Below are 24,759 nucleotides of genomic sequence, written 5' to 3'. Positions count from 1 at the left end.
CAGGAATGTAGCAAGGTGCCTTTGTATCACTCACTCCGGGCATCGCACACAGACGGTGATGCGATGTTTGCCGATGGCACGGTCTCAGTCATGTTGACCACATTTTACAGATTTTTAAACTCCTTTCCGGCAAGAGTACATGAGGTGATATTCAAACAGACACATGCAAGGCATCATCATCATCGATAAATATATATTTTTTAGATTTGAAGCTTTCGTGACTGCAAGGATCCATACTCCTTTGGTTCTATTCGGTAAAGTCACGTAGGTAAAAAAATAAAACAACAAAAATCACGACGTTTCGGCCACAACACAAGTGGCCTTCTTCAGGTGAAGGAACAGAACTGTCGGGACGACAGAGCTTCATTTCCATTTTTTTCTGGCAACAAAACAGTTCATTGAAGCTCTGTTGTCCCGACAGTTCTGTTCCTTCACCTGAAGAAGACTACTTGTGTTGTGGCCGAAACGTCGTGATTTTTGTTGTTTTATTTTCTACCTACGTGACTTTACCGAATAGAACCAAAGAGCATATATATTTTTGTTTCAATACATCCTATGTTGATGAAAAAAAAATCCGATAGGCTTTACCCTACATCATGAGACCTCCTTCGCCAGTACCAAAATATGATCATAGGTTTTATTTTCCCCTTTTTTCTGTCAACAAAACAGCCGTGCTAAGACGTTAAAACACCAAACCGAAACCTTTTTACAAGGAATCATGTCTGCATTAACCACCTGTTTTGTTGACAATGCAGACAAAAAAACAAACTCTTGAAAGAGTTTCAAGGACAATGCAGATATTATCAGAGTTTAACATCTTAACACAGCTGTTTGGTTGCCAGAAAAAATGGAGAAAAAAAAACTCATTCTCTTCATTGTAAATGTCGTAGTGGGTTCACTCTCCAACACACAACCGCTGGAGTGCTGAACTACGAAACAATTGGCACGTTTTGTTCACGTGACACAGACCTTATTCATTGTCTGTGTCGCGTGGTGGCGCGTTTTTAGCGACACATATATTTAGGCGATCTTACCCCAAAATAAACCCTCTATTATGGATTATATTGGTCGCGAAATCCTCCTACTATTATTACTACTAAGCGTTAAAGAGTACAAGGCATCTGTCGAGAGCCTCTCGACTCGATACTTCAAGCCTGATGATGATGACGATGATTGGATAGCGAAACGGAGTACACAAGAAGTCACAAACTAAACAAAAAACATATTTTTAAAAATATATATTTTACAAGGTCTAAGGCTCCCCAACTGAGTTGTGTAGCTCTGTTTCAGAAGGGGAGCCTGGCTATCACACGTCACAATAGCAACTCAACCCAGTGGGATAATCGTCATCATCATCGTCATCATCGTCATCATCGTCATCATCGTCGTCGTCATCGTCGTCATCATCGTCGTCATCATTGTCATCATCGTCGTCGTCATCGTCGTCATCATCGTCGTCATCGTCGTCATCGTCACGTGGACATTTTCGAGCAGCGGGCAAAATAACTCGAAACGCGTGGTGATGGCGATTCAAAATGTGGAGGGGAAAACGGGAGGAAGACCCGGAGACAAAATCCACGCAGTGACCACGGGGAGAGAGAAACACAAACTCCAAATATACAGCAGCAGCAGCAGCAGGCATCGTCAGGGTGGGGATCGAACCCACGACCTCCTGTACACCAGGCGAGGTAGTTAACATCTCCTAGTCACCGTGATGATGATGAGAGAGACACAGACCTCCTGTATACCAGGCGAGGTGGTTAACATCTCATAGCCACCGTGATGATGATGATGATGAGAGAGAAACACGCAAAATCCAAATATACAGCAGCAGCAGGCATCGTCAGGGTGGGGATCGAACCCACGACCTCCTGTACACCAGGCAAGGTGGTTAACATCTCATAGCCACCGTGATGATGATGAGAGACACACAAACTCCAAATATACAGCAGTAGCAGCAGGCATCGTCAGGACGGGGATCGAACCCACGACCTCCTGTATACCAGGCGAGGTGGTTAACATCTCCTAGGGCACCGTGATGATGATGATAATAGAGAGACACACAAACTCCAAATATACAGTGAGAGAAAAAAGTATTTGACCCCCTGCTGATTTTGTACGTTTGCCCATTGACAAAGAAATGATCAGTCTATAATTTTAAAGGTAGGTTTATTAAGTGAGAGACAGAATAACAACAAAATCCAGAAAAACGCATGTAAAAATGTTATAAATTGATTTGCATTTTAATGAGGGAAATAAGTATTTGACCCCTCTGCAAAACATGACTTAATACTTGGTGGCAAAACCCTTGTTGGCAATCACAGAGGTCAGACGTTTCTTGTAGTTGGCCACCAAGTTTGCACACATCTCAGGAGGGATTTTGTCCCACTCCTCTTTGCAGATCTTCTCCAAGTCATTAAGGTTTCGAGGCTGACGTTTGGCAACTCGAACCTTCAGCTCCCTCCACAGATTTTCTATGGGATTAAGGTCTGGAGACTGGCTAGGCCACTCAAGGACCTTAATGTGCTTCTTCTTGAGCCACTCCTTTGTTGCCTTGGCCGTGTGTTTTAGGTCATTGTCATGCTGGAATACCCATCCACGACCCATTTTCAATGCCCTGGCTGAGGGGAGGTTCTCACCCAAGATTTGACGGTACATGGCCCCGTCCATCGTCCCTTTGATGCGGTGAAATTTTCCTGTCCCCTTAGCAGAAAAACACCCCCAAAACATAATGTTTCCACCTCCATGTTTGACGGTGGGGATGGTGTTCTTGGGGTCATAGGCAGCATTCCTCCTCCTCCAAACACGGCGAGTTGAGTTGATGCCAAAGAGCTCCATTTTGGTCTCATCTGACCACAACACTTTCACCCAGTTGTTCTCTGAATCATTTAGATGTTCATTGGCAAACTTTAGACGGGCATGTATATGTGCTTTCTTGAGTAAGGGGACCTTGCGGGCGCTGCAGGATTTCAGTCCTTCACGGTGTAGTGTGTTACTAATTGTTTTCTTAGTGACTATGGTCCCAGCTGCCTTGAGATCATTGACAATATCCTCCAGTGTAGTTCTGGGCTGATTCCTCACCGTTCACATGATCATTGCAACTCCACAAGGTGAGCTCTTGCATGGAGCCCCAGGCCGAGGGAGATTGACAGTTCTTTTGTGTTTCTTCCATTTGCGAATAATCGCACCAACTGTTGTCACCTTCTCACCAAGCTGCTTGGCAATGGTCTTGTAGCCCATTCCAGCCTTGTGTAGGTCTACAATCTTGTCCCTGACTTCCTTGGAGAGCTCTTTGGTCTTGGCCATGGTGGAGAGTTTGGAATATGATTGATTGCTTCTGTGGACAGGTGTCTTTTATACAGGTAACAAGCTGAGATTAGGAGCACTCCCTTTAAGAGTGTGCTCCTAATCTCAGCTCTTTACCTGTATAAAAGACATCTGGGAGCCTGAAATCTGATTGAGAGGGGGTCAAATACTTATTTCCCTCATTAAAATGCAAATCAACTTATAACATTTTTGACACGCGTTTTTCTGGATTTTGTTGTTGTTATTCTGTCTCACTGTTCAAATAAACCTACCATTAAAATTATAGACTGATCATTTCTTTGTCAGTGGGCAAACGTACAAAATAAGCAGGGGATTAAATACTTTTTTCCCTCACTGTGCTACAGGCATCGTCAAGGTGGGGATCGAACCCACGACCTCCTGTATACCAGGCGAGGTGATTAACATCTCCTAGGACACTGTGATGATGATGATGAGAGAGAGACACAGACCTCCTGTATACCAGGCAAGGTAGTTAACATCTCCTAGGTACCGTGATGATGATGATGATGAGAGACACAGACCTCCTGTATACCAGGCGAGGTGGTTAACATCTCCTAGCTACCGTGATGATGATGAGAGAGACACAGACCTCCTGTATTCCAGGCGAGGTGGTTAACATCTCATAGGGCACCGTGATGATGTTGATGAGACACAGACCTCCTGTATACCAGGCGAGGTGGTTAACATCTCCTAGCTACCGTGATGGTGATGATGAGAGAGAGACACAGACCTCCTGTATACCAGGCGAGGTGGTTAACATCTCCTAGCTACCGTGATAATGATGATGATGATGAGAGATACAGACCTCGTGTATACCAGGCGAGGTGGTTAACATCTCCTAGGGCACCGTGATGATGAGAGAGACACAGACCTCCTGTATACCAGGTGAGGTGGTTAACATCTCCTAGCTACCGTGATGATGATGAGAGACACAGACCTCCTGTATACCAGGCGAGGTGGTTAACATCTCCTAGCTACCGTGATGATGATGATGAGAGAGAGAGACACAGACCTCCTGTATACCAGGCGAGGTGGTTAACATCTCCTAGGGCACCGCAGCCCAAATAAAACACCTCCGGCTACGCAGAAGATCCCCCGGGTTGAGATCTTCTGCGAAGCTTCTGGGGCAACAACCTCCTCCTTAAACCGCATCCACTGCACACAGCCCGTGGCAGCAGCAGCAGCTGATACTCGATGACAATGGGGTTGATGATGCTGATGATGATGCTGCTGCTGCTGCTGAACCAGAGCCGGGAGTCGAACCCCTCCACCCCTGGTGAGGGGCATAGACCCGCGTGCCTCGAACGCAAAATTGTTTCAAGGACAATGCATATATTATCAGTGTTTAACATCTTAACACAGCTGTTTTGTTGGCAGTAAAAAGGGGGAAAAACCTATTATCAGGCTTTACCCTGTCTGGAAATAAAATAGGAGTGGGTGTTAAGATGTTCAAACACCAAATAGACACACCGATTGCAAGGCCTCATCAAGTCTGCATGAACCAGACATCATCGTGCTTGTGATGAAGCATGCAAGCAAGCACTGCGTTGATAGTGTTGTACGGACTGTCTCTGAAACTGCTTGGCCTACACCAGAGATAGAAGCCTAAAAGGCGAACAGCACAACGACAATGCCACACGTATCAGAGCATTCATAACTCGGGGTGAGCAGCTATAACATGGGATACCTGTTTGCCAGTATCAAAGTATGAATAATAAGAATAGGTTTTACCCTGCAGAAAATGTATCTACTTGGTGTTTGAACATCGTAACACCACCTGTTGTATTTACAGAAAGGCCAAAATCGATGTTTACGTTCAATACTTTTGATAGTGGCCTCAAAAAATGTATCCCACGACCTAGCTGCAGTGCCGACTGCGGTGTATTGGATGACTTGGCCCGGCTACGTAACCCCACGCTCATCATCGCTCCGGTTGGCTCATCGCGAGGCCCGCGACGGCTGTTGAACTTCTCCATGGCCTCGTCGCACCAAGCGGTGTTAGACCGAACAGCAGTGACAAGAGGGGGACAAACAGCAGGCAGACAATGCTAAGCGTCGAGGCCATTCATAGCTCGGCGTGGTCATCTTCTGCATGCAGTACCGGCAAAACAAAAGCGAATGGTCCGATAGATTTGTCGAGAGCAGGTCCCTTGGGTTAACGATATGTTATTTGGTTCCACGATAAACCATTGCGAATTTTTTTTTAAGTTATCGTTCGTCGAATGTAGGATAAAGCACATTAAAGGAGATTGATTTATTGCAAGACGATCAGAAGTTGACCTTTTTCATCCCAAAACCATCGTTTATAATATTTGAAACACGCCATTTTAACAAATAAAGGTGATAAGAACGTTTTAAGGCGTTAATATTCGTAGAAACGTGGATAGATGATGAATAAATGGAGCAAAAGGTGCATGAACAAAGCATGATATAAGAAAAGATGGGTGGCTTAAAGGGCTGATGGAGAAGTTTGGGGTGGGAGATAATGAATGTGATTGTTGAACTTTATTGCTTTTCTCACTGTCTTGTCGTTCTTCACATTCATTTCAGGGGCCATCGTTAACGATCTTACTTACATTTAAAGCTTTCGTGACTGCAAGGATTCATCTTCTTTGGTTCTTTCGGTAAAGTCACCACCACGTAGAATGAGAATAAAATAATAAATTAATAAAATAACGCAATCAAATTCTCACGACGTTTCGGCCACAACACAAGTGGCCTTCTTCAGGTAAAAGGAGCAGACCATGTCGGCCGAAACGTCGTGAGAATTTTATTGTGTTATTTTATTAATTTATTATTTTATTCTCATTCTACGTGGTGACTTTACCGAAAGAACCAAAGAAGATCTTACTTCACTTTTAAGTACAAAAATCCCCTCCACCACCGAGTATTCAAGAGAGCTGTTTGCGTAAGCAACGCGCGCCACCGGACCAACCAAACGCACAACGCTCTTGAAAGGGGTCGCGCGTCTCCGATTGGCCGAAATTGGCGGCGCCGCGTGATATTGTCAAACATCGTCGTTTCAAATCGAAACGTCTATCTGTTTAGGAGCAACAATGGGGAGGCGGGAAGGGTGGGGCCCTGTGGGTGGGCGGATCGCTAATCGAGATTTCGTTCATCGATGGCGTCATAAACCGAGAGACCCGTGTACTTCATTCCACCCATTCCTCCGCTCCTGCATCCATTCGCTTTCGGTCACGGCACAGAAGTCGCTCATTCTCCGCCGCCGCCGCCGCTGCCATGGTTATCACGGTCGGGCTACGTATGGCGCAAAAGAAGTTCAGCGCACTCGTTCAACATTTTTTTTTTCTTCCGGCCAAGCCGTCGAACACAGGCGGCGGTCACCGCATCATCATCGCGCGGCGCTTTCAGATGCGAAATACACTACACTATATACTACACTACACACTACACTACACACTACACTACACACTACACTACACACTATACACTACACTACACACTATACACTACACTATACTACACTACACACTACACTACACTATACACTACACTACACACTACACTATATACTACACTACACACTACACTATACACTACACTATATACTACAATACACACTACACTACACTACACACTACACTACATACTACACTATATACTACACTATATACTACACTACAGTATACTACACTACGTACTATGCTATACACTACACTATATACTACAATACACACTACACTACACACTACACTACACACTACACTACACACTACACTATACTACACTATACTACACTACACTATAACACACTACACTATACACTACACTATATACTACACTACACACTACACTACACTATACACTACACTATACTACACTACATACTACACTATACTATATACTACACTATACACTACACTATATACACTATACTACACTACATACTACACTACACACTATACACTACACTATACACTATACTACATTATACACTACACTATATACTACACTATATACTACACTATATACACTACACTATACACTACACTATACTACATTATACACTACACTATACACTACACTATATACTACACTATATACTACACTATACTAAACACTACGCTATACACTTCACTGTACACAATACTATTCACTTTTCACTACATTATGCACTACACTGCTATACACTTTTGGTTAACCATCGAACAAAGACGGTGGTTACCGCATCATCATCGCGCGGTGCTTTCAGATGCGCTGCTTCTGCGGCCGTCTGGAACGCTCTTCCCTTCCGATATGCGGAAGCCGCTGGGAGCTGTGATGCCACTTTTAAATAGTAATCAAACTAATTTCTTTAGAGCTGCCTCTTGTTGTTGTTGTCTGGTGTGTTGTCCTTCCCCCGCCCGCAGCTCTGATGAGCGCGGCTGGTTATGTATGGTGCGAAAGCAGTTAAACATACGTGCATACAACATGCATACAACATGCATACAACATACATACAACATACATACAACATACATGGTCTGGAACTCCCCTCTTACCGCCATCCGATCTGCTCAGATCTCAGAAGCCATGCAGGATTTGACCCTGGATCGCACTTGGACGGGCAACAACTGTAAACGTTACGTCAATGGCTGCGGCACTATCCATTGTTGTACTCTACTTCTATGCCACAAAGACACAGATTTCGCCCTATAGCCTCAACAGACTTGGGGCAAGTGCTGTTAGCGAGTAGCAGCACCTACGTAGGCTGGCGCTGTGGCACACGAGGGCGTGGGTGGCCAGCAACCACGCCCGGCCGCCTTTGTCTCCCTAGTTTACTACACACCGCTACCAGGTACTCATTTGAGGCTGAGTCGACCTAGGGGAGGCCCAGAACCCGATTCAGACCATCGCGGCGGCCGTGAGCGGGAATCGAACTCGGCTCCGCCGGGTTCGCAGTGCATCAGCGCGCCCACCATTCAACTACACTTCTACGCCACTCATTTGAGCCGCACTAGCCAGCATCGTGTAGGGATAGTTGAACAGCACCCCTAGACGACAGAGTCGTGGCTAGGGCTGTTGCCGATGGGAAATCTGCCGATAAAAGAGCTTCGTTATAGCTTGTCGGACTCCTCCGGTGTCAACAAACATTCTGATACTCAATGGTGTCTCAAACAAGTAGAATTATTCATAGGCGCGTGGGCACAAATGCACGACAATGCCATTTGCCGGTACGGTCGTTTTCAACGGAGGGCAAAGTTAAGTTGGTGAGAAAGGCAAATTGGTAGTGAGGTGCCTACCCCGTCCATCTCGCGTGCCGTGTGGGTGTTGGCGCAGGGACTTTGTGACGCCGAGTGTACAGCTCAGGGCCAACATCAGCCCCGGTAGGGCGACAGCCTGAACACACGGTGCCCTAGGCCGTCACCGCTGACCAGAGTGGTGAAGTATGGTCAAGCAAACCTTCTACTCCACCCCCCCAGGAGGGGGGGGGGGTTCAGTTTACCATGGGTATCCAGTTCACCATGAAAGTCCAGTTTACCATGGAACTCTAGTTTACCATGGTAGTCCAGTTCACCATGGGAGTCCAGTTTACCATGAGTATCCAGTTCACATGGCAGTCCAGTTCACCATGGTAGTCCAGTTCACCATGGGAGTCCAGTTTACCATGAGTATCCGGTTCACCATGAAAGTCCAGTTTACCATGGAACTCTAGTTTATCATGGTAGTCCAGTTCAACATGGGAGTCCAGTTTACCATGAGTATCCAGTTCACCATGGCAGTCCAGTTCACCATGGGACTCTAGTTTACCATGGGAGTCCAGTTCACCACGGTAGTCCAGTTAACCATGCAAATATATTTTACCATGGGAGTCCAGTTCACCATGGGAGGCACCGCATGCGCCTTCTTCAAGTGACTGCTTCGTGACCCGACTCATTCACCACTGCCGCTATCTCTGTCTCGTAGTCACCACCACACGACGCACAGCCGCTCGTTTGGAGTTGTTGCTGTTGTTTGGAACCGACTCCCATGTGTCTCGTCTCTCCCTCCGTCATTTTGGTTCCGCGACCCCCGCCCGGATGACCGACGCGGATCGGACAGCGGGGGGCTGGTCAGCGCGAACCGGTGGAACACGCGTGTACTTTCAAACTGCTCTGGAATCAGAGTTGCGCCGCTAATAAAACAAACACGAGTACCAAATAGTTCTCCATCCCCCCTTCAAAATGAAGAACGTTTTTGGCCGACTTTGTGTTGCACGAATAGCGTGCCACGTCTCGCGCGACTGCCCCGTGTTTAAAACGCGTTCAACTTGGTGGCTCAAAGGCAGCTCACAGGAGCGGGGAGCACAGGACCGTCATCTCAGTCAACGCATAACGCCCGGTCCACTGTGGGCTGGGAGATGTTAACAACCTCTCCCGGTTTACAGGAGGTCGTGGGTTTGATCCCGACCCTGACGCCTGTCTGCATATTTGGACTTTGCGTGTCTCTCTCTTACTCTCTCCGTGGTCGCGTGGATTTTTCTCCGGGACCTCCGGTTTTTAAACGCCACACGACTGTAGGCCCACTTTGTTGAGCTGATATCGTTCGTGATAGCCGGGGTCAATTCTGAAAACAGAGCGACATAGCTCAGTGGGGCCTTACCCTGGTAAAACTAAAACAAAGTCTCCTTGTCCATCCAGTTATCTCTTCGAAGCAGCAAGCCATTCACACTTTCGCGTGGCCTCAAAAGTGCACCTAGCCTGGCACGACGTCCTCGCCGCCGCCGCTTTAAGTGAGGCCGCGTGGTTTGAATGCGAGCCAGTCGCGTCGCGTCGACGAAACGTGATTTCGTGGCCGAAGATCGGCAGGGTGCGTTTGGCACGATAAACAAACACGTTCAACTTGAAAGACTCCATTGAGATAACGTTATAGGTCCGTAGTCAGCGTAACTATAACTATGGGTCTGTTAAGAATGTATTTATTTCTTCCTACACAAATTCGCAGGTTCGGAATTACGACTCCCTGCCAGCCCGGGACTCCACGACCTTGGGCCCGCGTCACCCATTGTGCCTCCTCATGACATCACAAATTGCATCACAGTGGATTTCCCTATGACATCATCATCATCGTCCTGCCCAATGACTCGAGCCCGTGTCACCTATTGTGCCTCCTCATGACATCACAAATTGCATCACAATTAGTGTCCCGATGACATCTTCATCACCATCATCCTGCCCAATGACTGTGCTTTCTCATGCCATCAAAGACTACATCACAATAGGTTTCCTTATGACATCATCACCATCATCATCATTGTCCTGACGAATGACTCAGGCCCACATCACCCATTGTGCTTCCTCATGACATCACAAATGACATCACAATTGGTGTCCTCATGACATCATCATCGTCCTCACAATTATGTTGAGTTGATAATGCTTCAATGATTAAAGGTGGAGGAGATATCCCCTCCTCCATAAGTTGATTCCAAAACCCTGGCCCATAAAAAAATACCACTTTAGGCAATGGTTTGTTACGCAAAGATGTTTTCTGTTAATCATCTATATTGAACACCAGTTTCTTTACAACTGCTTTTTGTTGCCTTTCCCCCACACCTCCGATTAGTATGATGTACCGGTGCTGCTTTTGTGTGCTATCCGCTCCCTCTATTCCCGGAGAGAGAGAGAGCTGCTTCCGTATTCCTGGTGTTACATCAAAAGTTGTTCGCTGTGGTTGCTGGACTCCGCCAAGGGTGCGTCTTGTCTCCACTTCCGTTGGTGATTTTCATGGACAGGCTATCAAGGCGCAGCCGAGGTATGGAGAGTATCCAGTATGGGGGTTTCGAGGTGGCATTGCCGTTGTCCTTTTCGCCTCGGCAGTCTGCCATCCCCGGCGTGCACTTGAACGCTTCGATGCCGAGTGTGAAGCGGCCGGGATGAGGGTCAGCACCTCCAGATCGGAGGTCATGGATTACTCCCGGGAGACGGTGGAGTGTGCTCTCCAGGTGAGGGGGGAACAGCTGCCCTTAGTGGAGGAGTTGAAGTACCTCGGGGGCCCCTTTCCTTAGTGACGCCAGGCGGGAGCGGGAGTTCGGCCCGTCGGATCGCTGAGGCGTCTGCAGTGTTGCGGGCGCCGCACCGTTCCGTGGCGGTGAAGTGGAAGCCGAGTTCTCGAGCAGAGCTCGCGGTTTAAAGGGCGATCTACGTTCCCACCCTCACCTATGGTGATGAGCTTTGGGTAATGACCGAAAGGATGAGATCGCGGGGACAATGGGCCGAAATGAGGTTTCTCCGCAGGGTTGCCGGGCTCACGCTCTGTGATAGCGCGAGTACTCTTTGGTTCGAAAGAACCAAAAGAGTATGGATCCTTGCAGTCACGAAAACTTCAAATCTAGAATAGAGTGAGTAGCTCGGTAATCCGTGAGAGCCTCAGAGTCGAGCCGCTGCTCCTCCGGATCAAGAGAAGCCAGTTGAGGTGGTTTGGGCACCCGGTGAGGATGCCTCCTGGTAGGCTCCCCCTGGAACTCTACCCGGCAGCACGTCCCACTGGGCGAAGATCCCAGGGCCGGCCCAGGACACGCTGGTGGGACGATGTCGCTTGGCTGGCCTGGGAACGCCTGGAAATTCTCCAGGAAGAGCTAGAGCCTGTTTATAGTAGTGTAGTGTATAGTAGTGTATAGTGTAGTGTATAGTCGTGAAAAGTGTAGTGTATAGTCGTGTAGTGCCGGAGTCTGTCGCCAGGGAAAGGGAGGTCGGGACTGCCCTACTCAACATGCTGCTGCTTCGACCCTCACCTGGACAAGCAGACTGAGAAACAAACAAACTTTCTAACAAAGGCAATACACCCACCCCCACTTTCGTCCTCTTTTGGCGAGGCCTAAACAGGAAGTGTGGGGGGGTGAGGATAAAAAGAGGGCGTGGTCTAGACAGGAAGAAGGTGGGGCCTAAAGAGGAAGTGGAGGGGTTGAGTAAAATAAGGGGCAAGCCCATACAAAAGGGGGGGGTGTGGTCTAAACAGGAAGGAGGTGGGGCCTGAAGAGGAAGGGCCGATGCATGTGCAGTGTCCTCCTCGGTGTGGGTGTCGTGCGCACACTCAGTCGCAGACGAGGCAGTTGCAGGAGGCACCTTCTCTCTATTTCCGTTACACCAACCCCGGCCTCCGTTCTCGGCCACGTTGCTGTACAGCCCAGCCTAGACGTGACCCTGACCGCGTTGCACCGACGGCGTCGACCGAGACAGCCAACCGCTGTCCGGCCGCGCAAATTTGGGGCGAGGGCGGCAGCGGCGAAGGCGGCGAAGGCGGCGAAGGCGACGAGACGAGACGAGACGAGTCCGCTCCCAGAACCGGCGGCCCGGAGCTCCCCGCTCTCCGCTGCTTTTATTCTACTCGGCGCGGCCTGGCTCCGCGCTGGCCGCGCCTCCCTTCTCGATCCCACGAGCGGGTCCCAGGGGCCTCCCGATGAGGCCTTCCGTGACCCTTGCCCCAGCTCCTCCGCCCTGCCGGCGCACACGGCCGTGTCCGTGCTCGGCGGCGCGAGTGCGCTGAACTGTCCACCGCGGTTGCCGCTGCTGGACAGCAGCCGGCGCTGTGTCACTACACGTGTACCAAATAATGCCTGACGAGCAAGTGCCAAGTAAGCGACATTCAATAACAACAGGAGGCCAACAGCAACAACAACAACAAACAACAGCAAAGGCCACCGCTCTAAAGAAAAAAGTGATGGCGACTCTTCAGACCTTTTTTGGTTTTCAAACCCAATCCTGGGTACAGAGGAGCGCTTCAAGCGTCACTAAAGCTGTCGACTCAAGCGAAGTGCAGACACAAAATCAAATAAGTGCAACGGCAGCGAAACATTTACCATGCCGCAGACGCCTCCACAGGCCTTGGTGGCTAGGAGATGTGAACTAACTTGCCTGGTACGCAGGAGGTCGTTGGTTTCATCCCGACCCTGACCCCTGCTGTATATTTGGAGTTTGCGTGTCTCTCTTTCCCTCGTACCCACGTGATCGCGTGGATTTTTCTCCGGATCCTCCAATTTTTTCCCTCCACATTTAGAATCAACGTCACGCGTTTTACAGGATTTGGCTGCTGCTGCTGCTGCTGCTCATTTCCCACATGGTGACGATGATTAGCCACTTCGTTGAGTTGCTATCATTTGTGATAGCCAGGTCGCTTCTGATAAAAGAGTTACATAGCTCAGAAGCGCATTGACCTCGTAAAATGGTAAAATAAATAGATCTTTCTCATCATAAAAACCGCTTGTGATGGACTACGCCCCAGAGAATAAGTCGCTGAAAGACGGAGATTGTTCCAGAGCCATCCGCATTCAATCGAAGGCACGAAGGCGCCATTACGGGTTGGGCAGGTCGATGATGATGGGTGGGTTGACGGGTTCGTAGTTCACGTTGCAAGTGGACGCGTTCACGAACAAAGTTCGCCCATCGGTCATGATCCCGTAACCTGCACACGCGCGCAAAGGCAAAGGATCACCCCCCGTTAGTAGCAAAAAGCAGCACCTGAAGGTTGGCACTGCACGTGAGGGGGGTGGGTGGCCAGCACTACGGCCAACCGCCTTTGTCTCCCCAGTGGCGATATTTACTACTCACTGCACCAGGTACTCTCATTTGAGGCTAAGTCGACCCGGGGGGAGGCCCAGGACCAGATAAAATAATCGTCACCAATGTTGGCCATGAGCAGGAATTGAACTTGGGTCACGGGGTTTGTAGCAGGTGCATTAGACTGCTACACTACCGGTCCCCACACGCACACACCGATACACACACACACATCGATATACACACACACACCGATACACACACATACCGATACACATACACACACACCGATACATACACACACCGATACACATACACACACCGATACACACACACACACCGATATGCACACACACACCGATACACACACACACACCGATACATACACACACACCGATACACACACACACACCGATACACACAACAACAACAACAACCGCCATTCGCCACTAAGTGGCGGTGACGTCACCACGACGATTGTACCAGGCTATGTGCACCATGAGGCCATGTGAAGTGTCGAACGCCCGCTGGCAGGAGGTCACTGGGCAGACCCAGGTGCCACGGGTCGACTGACTGAGATGACTGGCTGATGCACCACCTGTGCCCCCTACTGTGCCAACCTGCTGTGCTTTAGCCACCCGGCGCTCCGCTCGTTATTGTGAGCGTCGCTCCTCCGCCCTCCTTTGTTGTTGGAGGGCGACTGCCTCCAACTGCCCAGTAGCATCCTTCACGAGCCTCCTCCACAGAGGCCGATCTTGACACCGCTGGTACCAGTCATCGGCAAGTCCACTCAGCTCCACGTCCTCCTGTACCACATCACTCCATCTCTTCTCTAGCCCGTGCCGCGCCCGCTTAGCCCCCTCAATCCGGCCAAACAAAAGCTGTTTCGGCATGCGGTGGCTGGGCATGCGGGCTACATGACCCAGCCATCGCAGCCTTGCCTGCCGGAGGAGCTCACCGATGGGACCCTGCCCAGATCTTTCAAGGATTTGTGAGCTCCTCACACAATCCAGTCTGGTTAAACCCAGGATGGATCGTAGGCAGGCCAGCCTAAATGTTTCTAACCGGCGAAGATGTTCCATTAGGGGGGTCCACGTTTCGCAAGCGTAGAGAAGGGAGGGAATGACCGTGGCCGAGAAGACCTGAAGCTTAGTGCGGAGCGACAGACCAGGTAGCTTCCACACAGCGTTACGCAACCGATGAAAAGATATTGCCGCTCGACTGATTCGGAGTGAGACCTCTGCTGTTAAACTGGAGCCAGTCATAAGCACACTGCCCAGGTATGGGAAACTCTCCACTCTCTCCACAACTGCCCCATCACCGATTGGGAGTTGTGGGGGTGGAGTGTCCGATGGTACAAAATACCCAGGCAGGTGCTTAGTTTTGGTGGGGCTGATGGTAAGGCCCCACCTCTTAGTGGCACGCTCCAGTCTCAGCAGCAGCGTCTCCAACTCCTCCTCTGACTGAGCAGCTATTACCAAATCATCAGCATACATAACGTGGTTGAGCAATAGGGAGCCATCCCTTGACCGCACCCGGGCATCGATTAGCCTCCCATTATATCTGTACCATATGGAGATTCCCCCGGTACAGCTATTGAAGGCTTCACGAACTACGTGGTCAAAATAGATGTTAAATAATGTGGGAGCCAGAGGACATCCCTGTCACACCCCAAGGTGTACAGGGAATGGCTCTGACTCCCGGCCACGTAGTTTTACCCGGGCCCGCTCACCATCATGAAAGTCCTTAATGATCGTGAGCAGAGGGTCAGGTACTCCAAAAGCACGAAGAACGACCCAGAGCCCAGGCCTACTGATGGTATCATAGGCCTTGACCAGGTCAATAAAGCAGGGATGTAGGTCTTGTTGGAATTCCCTACACCTCTGCTGTAGCAGACGGACAGAAAATATGGCATCTGTGCAGGACCGCCCTTTCCTGAAACCGCATTGGGGCTCCGCAAGCCTCTCCTCAGCGTGCCTGGCAAGGCGATGCTGAATAATCCTTGCCAGGACCTTTCCCGGCACACTGAGGAGTGAGATGCCCCTGTAGTTGTTACAGTCTGTGCGGTCCCCCTTCTTAAAAAGGGGGACCACCAGGGCATCCTTCCAATCCTGCGGAACCCGTCCAGTGGTCCAGACTGTTGTTATGATGTCATATAGGGCAGTCTGTGCACAAACGCCACCCTCCCTCAGCATTTCGCTTGGGAGATCATCTCTGCCCGCTGCCTTTCCTGGTCTCAGACTCCGGATCGCCTTCAATACTTCCTCAGCAGATGGCACCTCAGCCAGCCACTCACAGGGGGTGACTTCTTCCAATATTTGAGGCACCGCAGCCTCAGCAGGGTCATCCTCACTTTGTGCCACGATGTTTTCCTGGCTGAGAGATTTTCCCTCCCCCAGGACCTCACAGAAATGCTCAGCAAATCTGCGAACCTGTTCCTGGGGGTCGGAGATTGGATCACCGTTTTTCCCCTAATGATGGTAATAGGTGTGGCGCTGCAGGTTACTTTTTGATGGAGTTAAATAGAGATTTGTGATCACGGGCCAGTGAGGCAGACTCCATCTCCTCAGCAACCCGCGACCACCACCCATCCTTGCAGCGCCTCACGGCTCTCCGAACCTCCGAGCGAAGGCTGCGGTAAGCCTCCTCATTCTCTGACGTGGGATTCTGTAGCCGATGACAGTGGGCCTGTCGCTTTTTCTCAACCATCCTGAACACCTCCTCTGTCAGCCAGGGTCTCTGGGGAGGTCTGGACCGCGTACCCAAAGCAGCCATTGCAGCTGCATGAGTCACAGTCCTAAACCTCGCCCATTTACCCTCGACATCAGGAGGAGTCGGGGACGATGCCAATCCCAGCCGCAAGCGATGATGAAATTCTCGCTTGCAACTTTCATAAGATAACTGAGACCAGGCCACTTTATGTTGGAATGGGGTCCTGGGTGTACACCCACCACCGGAGTGGAAGAATGGCAGGCGCATCTTACAGATGACTAGTCGATGGTCAGAGGGCAGATCAGCTCCACGGTAGGTCCTGGTGTCAAGGACATGGGCTCGCATTCGCTGGTCCGTCACTATGTAGTCCAGCAGATGTTCTTGCTTGGACCCGGCATGCATCCATGATGTTGTGTGGATGCGCCGATGCCGAACAGCGTGTTGGTAATTACAAGCCCATGGGCTGCACAAAAATCTAGCAGCCTCCTACCGTTGTTATTGAGCTGATCTGGCCCATGCCCTCCAATCACTCCAGACCAGGTGCCAGTATCATGACCAACTCGGGCATTGAAGTCACCCAACATGATGACTCTATCCCGAGGGGCCACTTTAGCCAGCACCTGTGACAGGAGGTCATAGAAGGCATCTGACTCATCGGCTTTGCCTGCATCCCTCCACGGATGTTCATCTTCGGTGGGGGCATAAGTAACCACGACCACCATTCCTCGCCTCCGGTTGATGGGAAGGCGAGCCCAAAGTAGCCTGGGGCTTACAGCTTCCCACACCTCACCACCACGCTCCCACGCCCCCTTCATTCTTTTGTTCAAAAGAAGACCCACACCCTGTTGTTTGGCAGTCTGCTGCCCCGAGTAGAGGACTGTCCACCCCTCATGGTGGCAGGAGCCAGAGCCGGTCCACCGGACCTCCTGAATGCCGCATAGATCCAGGCGGTACCGGTCCAGCTCCCGACAGAGGAGTGGCAGCCTCTCCTCTGCAGTGAGCGTTCGAACATTCCACGTGGCCACCCGTAGTGGCTTTTCGTTGTTTCTGGAGTAGCCCCGAGGGTAGGTATTCAATCTCCTAGCTTGTGCCTCCGGCACAAGCTTATTAGTTACATATTTCAGTTTAATTCGTGGTTTCGTGGTAATTAATTGAAGGTGGAGGAGTTACCAGCCCCTCGCACCCGTCCAGAGCCCCCGTTTAGCCCCTGTGGTGGACACATATGCCATGAGGGGAGGAGCCAATCAAAATTGGATCTCCCCCCACAGCACTGTCCACGACAGAGTTGCCCGTCCGGCACCGCGAGCAGGTAGGGGGTTGTTTTGCCGGACACACACCGATACACACACACACACACCGATACACACACACACACACCGATACACACAAACACCGATACATACACACACACACACCGATACATACATACACACACACACACACACCGATACATACACACACACCGATACACACACACACCGATACATACACACACACACCGATACACACACACACACCGATACACACACCGATACACACACACACACTGATACATACACACACACACACACCGATACACACACACACCGATACACACACACACCGATACACACACACACACCGATACACACACACACACCGATACACACACACACCGATACACACACACACACCGACACACACACACACACCGACACACACACACACACACACCGATACACACACACACACACCGACACACACACACACACCGACACACACACACACACACACCGATACACACACACACCGATACACACACACACACCGATACACACACACACACCGATACACACACACACACACCGATACACACACCGATACACACACACACCGATACACACACACCGATACACACACACACACCGATACACACACACACACCGATACACACACACACCGATACACACACACACCGATACATACACACACACCGATACACACACACACACCGATACACACACACACCGATACACACACACACACCGATACACACACACACCGATACACACACACACCGATACACACACACACACACCGATACACACACACACACCGATACACACACACACCGATACACACACACACCGACACACACACACACTGACACACACACACACCGACACACACACACACTGACACACACACACACCGACACACACACACACACACCGACACACACACACACACACCGATACACACACACACCGACACACACACACACACACACCGACACACACACACACACACCGACACACACACACACACACACCGATACACACACACACCGATACACACACACACACCGATACACACACACACACCGACACACACACACACACCGACACACACACACACCGATACATACACACACACACACACACCGACACACACACACACACCGATACATACACACACACACACACCGACACACACACACACACCGACACACACACACACACCGACACACACACACACACCGATACACACACACACACACCGATACACACACACACACCGATACACACACACACCGATACACACACACACCGACACACACACACACCGACACACACACACACTGACACACACACACACCGACACACACACACACACACCGATACACACACACACCGACACACACACACACACACACCGACACACACACACACACACCGACACACACACACACACACACCGATACACACACACACCGATACACACACACACACCGATACACACACACACACCGACACACACACACACACCGACACACACACACACCGATACATACACACACACACACACACCGACACACACACACACACCGATACATACACACACACACACACCGACACACACACACACACCGACACACACACACACCGACACACACCCGTCGCGCGTAGCTGCCGACGAAGCGGGGCAGTAAGTGGGCTCCCTCCCCCCCCACCGCGACCTCCCCTGACCTTCGTGGATGTGCCCGAAGGAGTGCAGCCGCGGCTTCACCCGCCGGCGGACGCTGCTCATCAGCTCGACGCAGCCAGCGCGCAACTCGGCGTGGCCTTTGATGCGGTCGCCGGCGCCGAGCGGTGGGCCGTGCGTGAGCAGCACGTCCACGCCTGCAGGGACCTGCTGCCATTTCTCCAGCAGACGCTCGCCCCTGGGCAACGTGAAGGCCCAGTTGCAGAACTCGGGCTGCCTGGGGGGTGGTGGTGGTAGTGGTGGTGGTAGTGGTGGTGGTTGTGGTGGTGGTGGTAGTGGTGGTGGTGGTAGTGGTGGTGGTGGTAGTGGTGGTGGTAGTAGTGGTGGTGGTAGTGGTGGTAGTGGTGGTGGTGGTAGTGGTGGTGGTAGTGGTGGTGGTGGTAGTGGTGGTAGTGGTGGTGGTGGTAGTGGTGGTGGTAGTGGTGGTAGTGGTGGTAGTAGTGGTGGTGGTGGTGGTAGTAGTGGTAGTGGTGGTAGTGGTGGTAGTAGTGGTGGTGGTGGTGGTGGTAGTGGTGGCGGTGGTAGTGGTGGTAGTGGTGGTGGTAGTGGTGGTGGTAGTGGTGGTGGTAGTGGTGGTAGTGGTGGTGGTGGTTATAGTGGTGGTAGTGGTGGTTATAGTGGTAGTGGTGGTGGTAGTGGTGGTTATAGTGGTAGTGGTGGTGGTAGCGGTGGTGGTGGTGGTATAGCAAGGAGAGTTTTTATTATTAACCCTCCCCCCATCCACCGCCCTACCAGGATATGTTTCATATGTACGTGGGTAGCTATGTGTGTACGCACGTCTAAAGTGGTGTAGTGTATCGTGAAGTGTATAGTGTAGTGTATAGTGCAGTGTTCAGTTTAGTGTATTGTCTAGTGTATATAGTGTAGTTTATAGTGTAAAGTAGTGTATAGCGTAGTGTATAGTAGTATATAGCGTAGTGTATAGTAGTGTATAGTGTAGTGTACAGTAGTGTGTAGTAGTGTATAGTGTATAGTGTAGTGTATAGTGTAGTGTATAGTAGTGTATAGTAGTGTATAGTGTAGTGTATAGTAGTTTATAGTGTAGTGTATAGTGTATAGTAGTGTATAGTGTAGTGTATAGTAGTTTATAGTGTAGTGTATAGTGTATAGTAGTGTATAGTGTAGTGTATAGTAGTGTATAGTAGTGTAGTGTAGTGTATAGTGCAGTATAGTGTAGTGTAGTATAGTGTATAGTAGTGTATAGTGTAGTGTATAGTGTAGTGTATAGTAGTGTATAGTATAGTGTATTGTAGTGTATAGTAGTGTGTAGTAGTGTATAGTAGTGTATATTGTAGTGTATAGTAGTGTATAGTAGTGTATAGTGTAGTGTAAAGTGTAGTGTATAGTGTAGTGTATAGTGTAGTGTATAGTAGTGTATAGTGTAGTGTATAGTGTAGTGTATAGTGTAGTGTATAGTAGTGTATAGTGTAGTGTATAGTAGTTTATAGTGTAGTGTATAGTGTATAGTAGTGTATAGTGTAGTGTATAGTAGTGTATAGTAGTGTATAGTGTAGTGTAGTGTATAGTGCAGTGTAGTGTATAGTGTAGTGTATAGTGTAGTGTATAGTGTAGTGTATAGTGTAGTGTATAGTGTAGTGTATAGTAGTGTATAGTGTAGTGTATAGTGTAGTGTATAGTGTAGTGTATAGTGTAGTGTATAGTAGTGTATAGTGTAGTGTATAGTAGTGTATAGTGTAGTGTATAGTAGTGTATAGTGTAGTGTATAGTAGTGTATAGTGTAGTGTATAGTGTAGTGTATAGTGTAGTGTATAGTAGTGTATAGTGTAGTGTATAGTAGTGTATAGTGTAGTGTATAGTGTAGTGTATAGTCTAGTGTATAGTGTAGTGTATAGTGTAGTGTATAGTAGTGTATAGTAGTGTATAGTGTAGTGTATAGTGTAGTGTATAGTGTAGTGTATAGTGTAGTGTATAGTGTAGTGTATAGTAGTGTATAGTGTAATGTATAGTAGTGTATAGTAGTGTATAGTGTAGTGTATAGTAGTGTATAGTGTAGTGTATAGTAGTGTAGTGTATAGTAGTGTATAGTGTAGTGTATAGTAGTGTATATCGCATCTGAACCGTGCGATGCCGGTGACCGTCTTTGCTCGACGGCCACCCAAGATCCACTGCTGCCACCGCTGCGAAGACGACCACCGGAGCTCGCGACACGACCCGGGTTTTACACTCCTCACCCTCCGGCGCACGAAGGCGGCAGTAAACAACAACAACAACAACCACGACAACCACGACAACCACAACCACCACCACCACCACGACGACAGCAAACGAGACTGACCATGGGGAGCCGTAGATGCGGAATCCGAGGACCTCCGTCTCGCCGTCCTGGAGGTAGACGCCGTTGGTGAGCAGCGAGCGGACGTGCCGGGGGATGGTGACGTCGGCACGCCCCGCCGTTGCCGGGATCCCGAAGTACCTCCAAGGGTCGTCCAGGCTCGCCACGAAGTCCGCGTCGAAGCTCAGCTCGTGATTGCCGGCGATCACCACCTTGTGCTGGCAGGGTTGGCGGCCTGTGGGGAGCGGTGGTGCAGCGGTTAGCGCTGCGCTGCGCCATGAACCCGGCGACCCGGGTTCGATTCCCGCTCACGGCCAACACCGGTGACAATTATCTGAACCGGTCCTGGGCCTAACCTAAATCGACTCGGCCTCAAGTGAGTACCTGGTGCGGTGTTTAAACATTGCCACTAGGGAGACAAAGGCGGTCGGGCGTGGTGCTGGCCACCCACCCCCTCGTGTGCCGTTCCGGCCTTCATAGGTGCTCGCTAACAGCGCTTGCCCCTACAGTCTGTTAAGGCTATACGGGGGATCTTTGTCTGTTCTGTTTTCAGCACGGGATGCCTTTTTTGTTTTGCCAGCATCAAAGAATGAAAAGTAAGAATATCTTTATTTTACCCTTTCTGGCACTGAAACAGGAGTTGTGTTAAGATGTTCAAACACTAAATAGGCACACCTTGTGCAAGGCACCAGGCACTGCATTAACCACACACAGTGAACATGCAAACACACATGGCTCTGATCATACTTGGGGCATTGTCGTTGAAAAAAAAACCTATAAAGCAGGCTTTACCGTGTCTGGAAATAAAATAGGAGTGGGTGTTAAGATGTTCAAACACCAAATAGACACACCGATTGCAAGGCCTCATCAATTCTGCATGAACCACACATCATCATGCTTGTGATGAAGCATGCAAGCAAGCACTGCATTAGGTGAAGGGACCAGACTGTCTAGAGGACAGCGCTGGAGTGAACACAGCCAAGCTCAGACCGCGACCTTTAAGCTGTGTGAGAGGAATTAAGGTGCCTTGACAAAGGAATTAGCATAAAAATTAGCATTTAATTGGCGGACTTAGCATGATGAACGGTGTAGAGGGGGTGAACATGTGCAGGCCGGCGAGGGGGGGAGGGGGAGTTTACAGATTGATGGCTGTGTTCACTCCAGCGCTGTCCTCGAGACAGTCTGGTCCCTTCACCTGATGAAGGCCGCTTGTGTTGTGGCCGAAACGTCGTGATTTTTGTTGTTTTATTTTTTACCTACGTGACTTTACCTAATAGAACCAAAGAGTATGGATCCTTGCAGTCACGAAAGCTTCAAATCTAGAAAAGCACTGCGTTGATAGTGTTGTACGCTTTGTCTCTGAAACTGTTTGGCCTACACCAGAGATAGAAGCCTAAAAGGCGAACAGCACGAAGACAATGCCACATGTATCAGAGCATTAATAGCTCGGGTTGAGCAGCTACATCGTGGGATAACTTTTTGCCAGTATCAACGTTTGAAAAATACGAATCGGTTTGACCCTTTCTGGCAATACAACAGTTGTGTTAAGATGTTAAAACACCAAACTGAAACCTTTTACGAGGAATCGTGTCTACATTAACCACAATGCTTGTGGTCAGAATGCAAAGAAAAAACGTCCTCTGATAATATGATGCATTGTCTTTGAAACTGATTGGTCAACACCAGAGACGGCTTTCTTTTGAGCCTCGTCTCAAAGCGGTGTTAGATCAGAGGACGCCGAAAGGCGTACAGCCTTTTTGAGACTGGCAAAAAGGCCCCACCAAATGAGCACCTTTTGCGAGGAATCACGCGACTGCATTAACCACACACGTCTACTTGTGGTGAACAAGCCAACAAACATAGTTCTGATTACATCATATATGTGCATTGTCCTGGAAACTGATTGGCTTATAATCAGTTTCAAACAGTTTCAAAAGCAATGCATATTCTTATCAGAGCATGGAATGTTTGCGTGTTCACCACAAGTACCAGTGTGTGTATATAAATCAAAATTTACCAGTGTGTGGTCATTGCAGTTGCTTGATTCCTCGCAAAAGGTTAAATCTATTTGGAGTCTGAACATCTTAAAACACCTCCTGTTTAAAAGTGCCAGGAAGGATAAAACACCGATCCTTATTCGTTATGTTGAGTTTTTTGTTCACAAAAGTAATTAATGAACAAGACGATTCAGTCCACAATAGAGGTTTTCGTTGGAGTTTGACCGCGTAATAGACAGCGTAGAAACAGGAGGAACTGGAGAGAGAGACGCAAACTTCAAATATACAGCAAGCATCGGAGTCGGGATAGAGCCCACGACCTCCTGTATACCTGGCGAGGTAGTTAACATCTCCTAGCCACCGTGACACCCCTGTGTAGGGTTACGGTGACGTATTAATAACTTAATTTCATACGTCATGCGAATTGCATCCCACAACGCCGTACATTCATTATGTATGAGAGCCAAATGCTGCAAAGCAAATGAAAACCAGAATATTAAAATGAGTAGACAACTTTAGAAATGGCACAAAATACAAAGTTCCCCCGTACAGCCTGTAACAGACTGTAGGGGCAAGTGCTGTTAGCGAGTAGCACCTATGAAGGCTGGAACGGCACAACGATAGCGGGTGGGTGGCCAGCACCACGGCCGACCGCCTTTTTGTCTCCCCAGTGGCGATGTTTTTACTCACCAAACCAGGTACTCATTTGAGACTGAGTCGACCAAGGGGAGGCCCTAGACCGATTAAGGTAATCGTCACTGATGTTGGCCGTGAGCGGGAATTGAACTGGGGTCGCTGGGTTTGTAGCGCAGCGTAGCGATAACCGCTATGCCACTACTGCTGACCAAACACAACAACAACAACCGCCATACGCCATTAAGTGGCGGAGACATCACCACGACACTTGTGCCAGGCCATGTGCACCTTGAGG

At 49.4% G+C, this 24,759-nt stretch overlaps 1 protein-coding gene across 2 annotated transcripts in view; it reads right to left on the bottom strand.

The window, feature by feature from the left end:
- Nucleotides 1–4,904: 4,904 nt before the first annotated feature.
- The window catches only part of LOC116956495 (metallophosphoesterase MPPED2-like), a 38,905-nt gene continuing 19,050 nt past the window's right edge, over nucleotides 4,905–24,759 (bottom strand). The window contains exons 4-6 of one of the 2 annotated variants that reach the window (XM_032978165.2): nucleotides 21,835–22,066; nucleotides 19,523–19,755; nucleotides 4,905–13,707 (exon numbers count right to left, since the gene is read on the bottom strand). In XM_032978165.2, the coding sequence (XP_032834056.2) occupies nucleotides 13,598–13,707; nucleotides 19,523–19,755; nucleotides 21,835–22,066 (575 nt within the window). In that variant the 3' untranslated portion in view covers nucleotides 4,905–13,597. The remainder of the gene's footprint in view (nucleotides 13,708–19,522; nucleotides 19,756–21,834; nucleotides 22,067–24,759) is intronic. The other variant, XM_076054232.1, reaches the window with a different exon arrangement.

Source organism: Petromyzon marinus, chromosome 65, assembly GCF_048934315.1.
Source record: "Petromyzon marinus isolate PM22_M1 ecotype Great Lakes invasive population chromosome 65, UKy_Petmar_22M1.pri1.0, whole genome shotgun sequence".
Taxonomy (NCBI): Eukaryota; Metazoa; Chordata; class Hyperoartia; order Petromyzontiformes; family Petromyzontidae; genus Petromyzon; species Petromyzon marinus.
The sequence above is the reverse complement of the archived record's forward strand: the minus strand, read 5'-3'. Positions and strand labels throughout refer to the sequence as shown.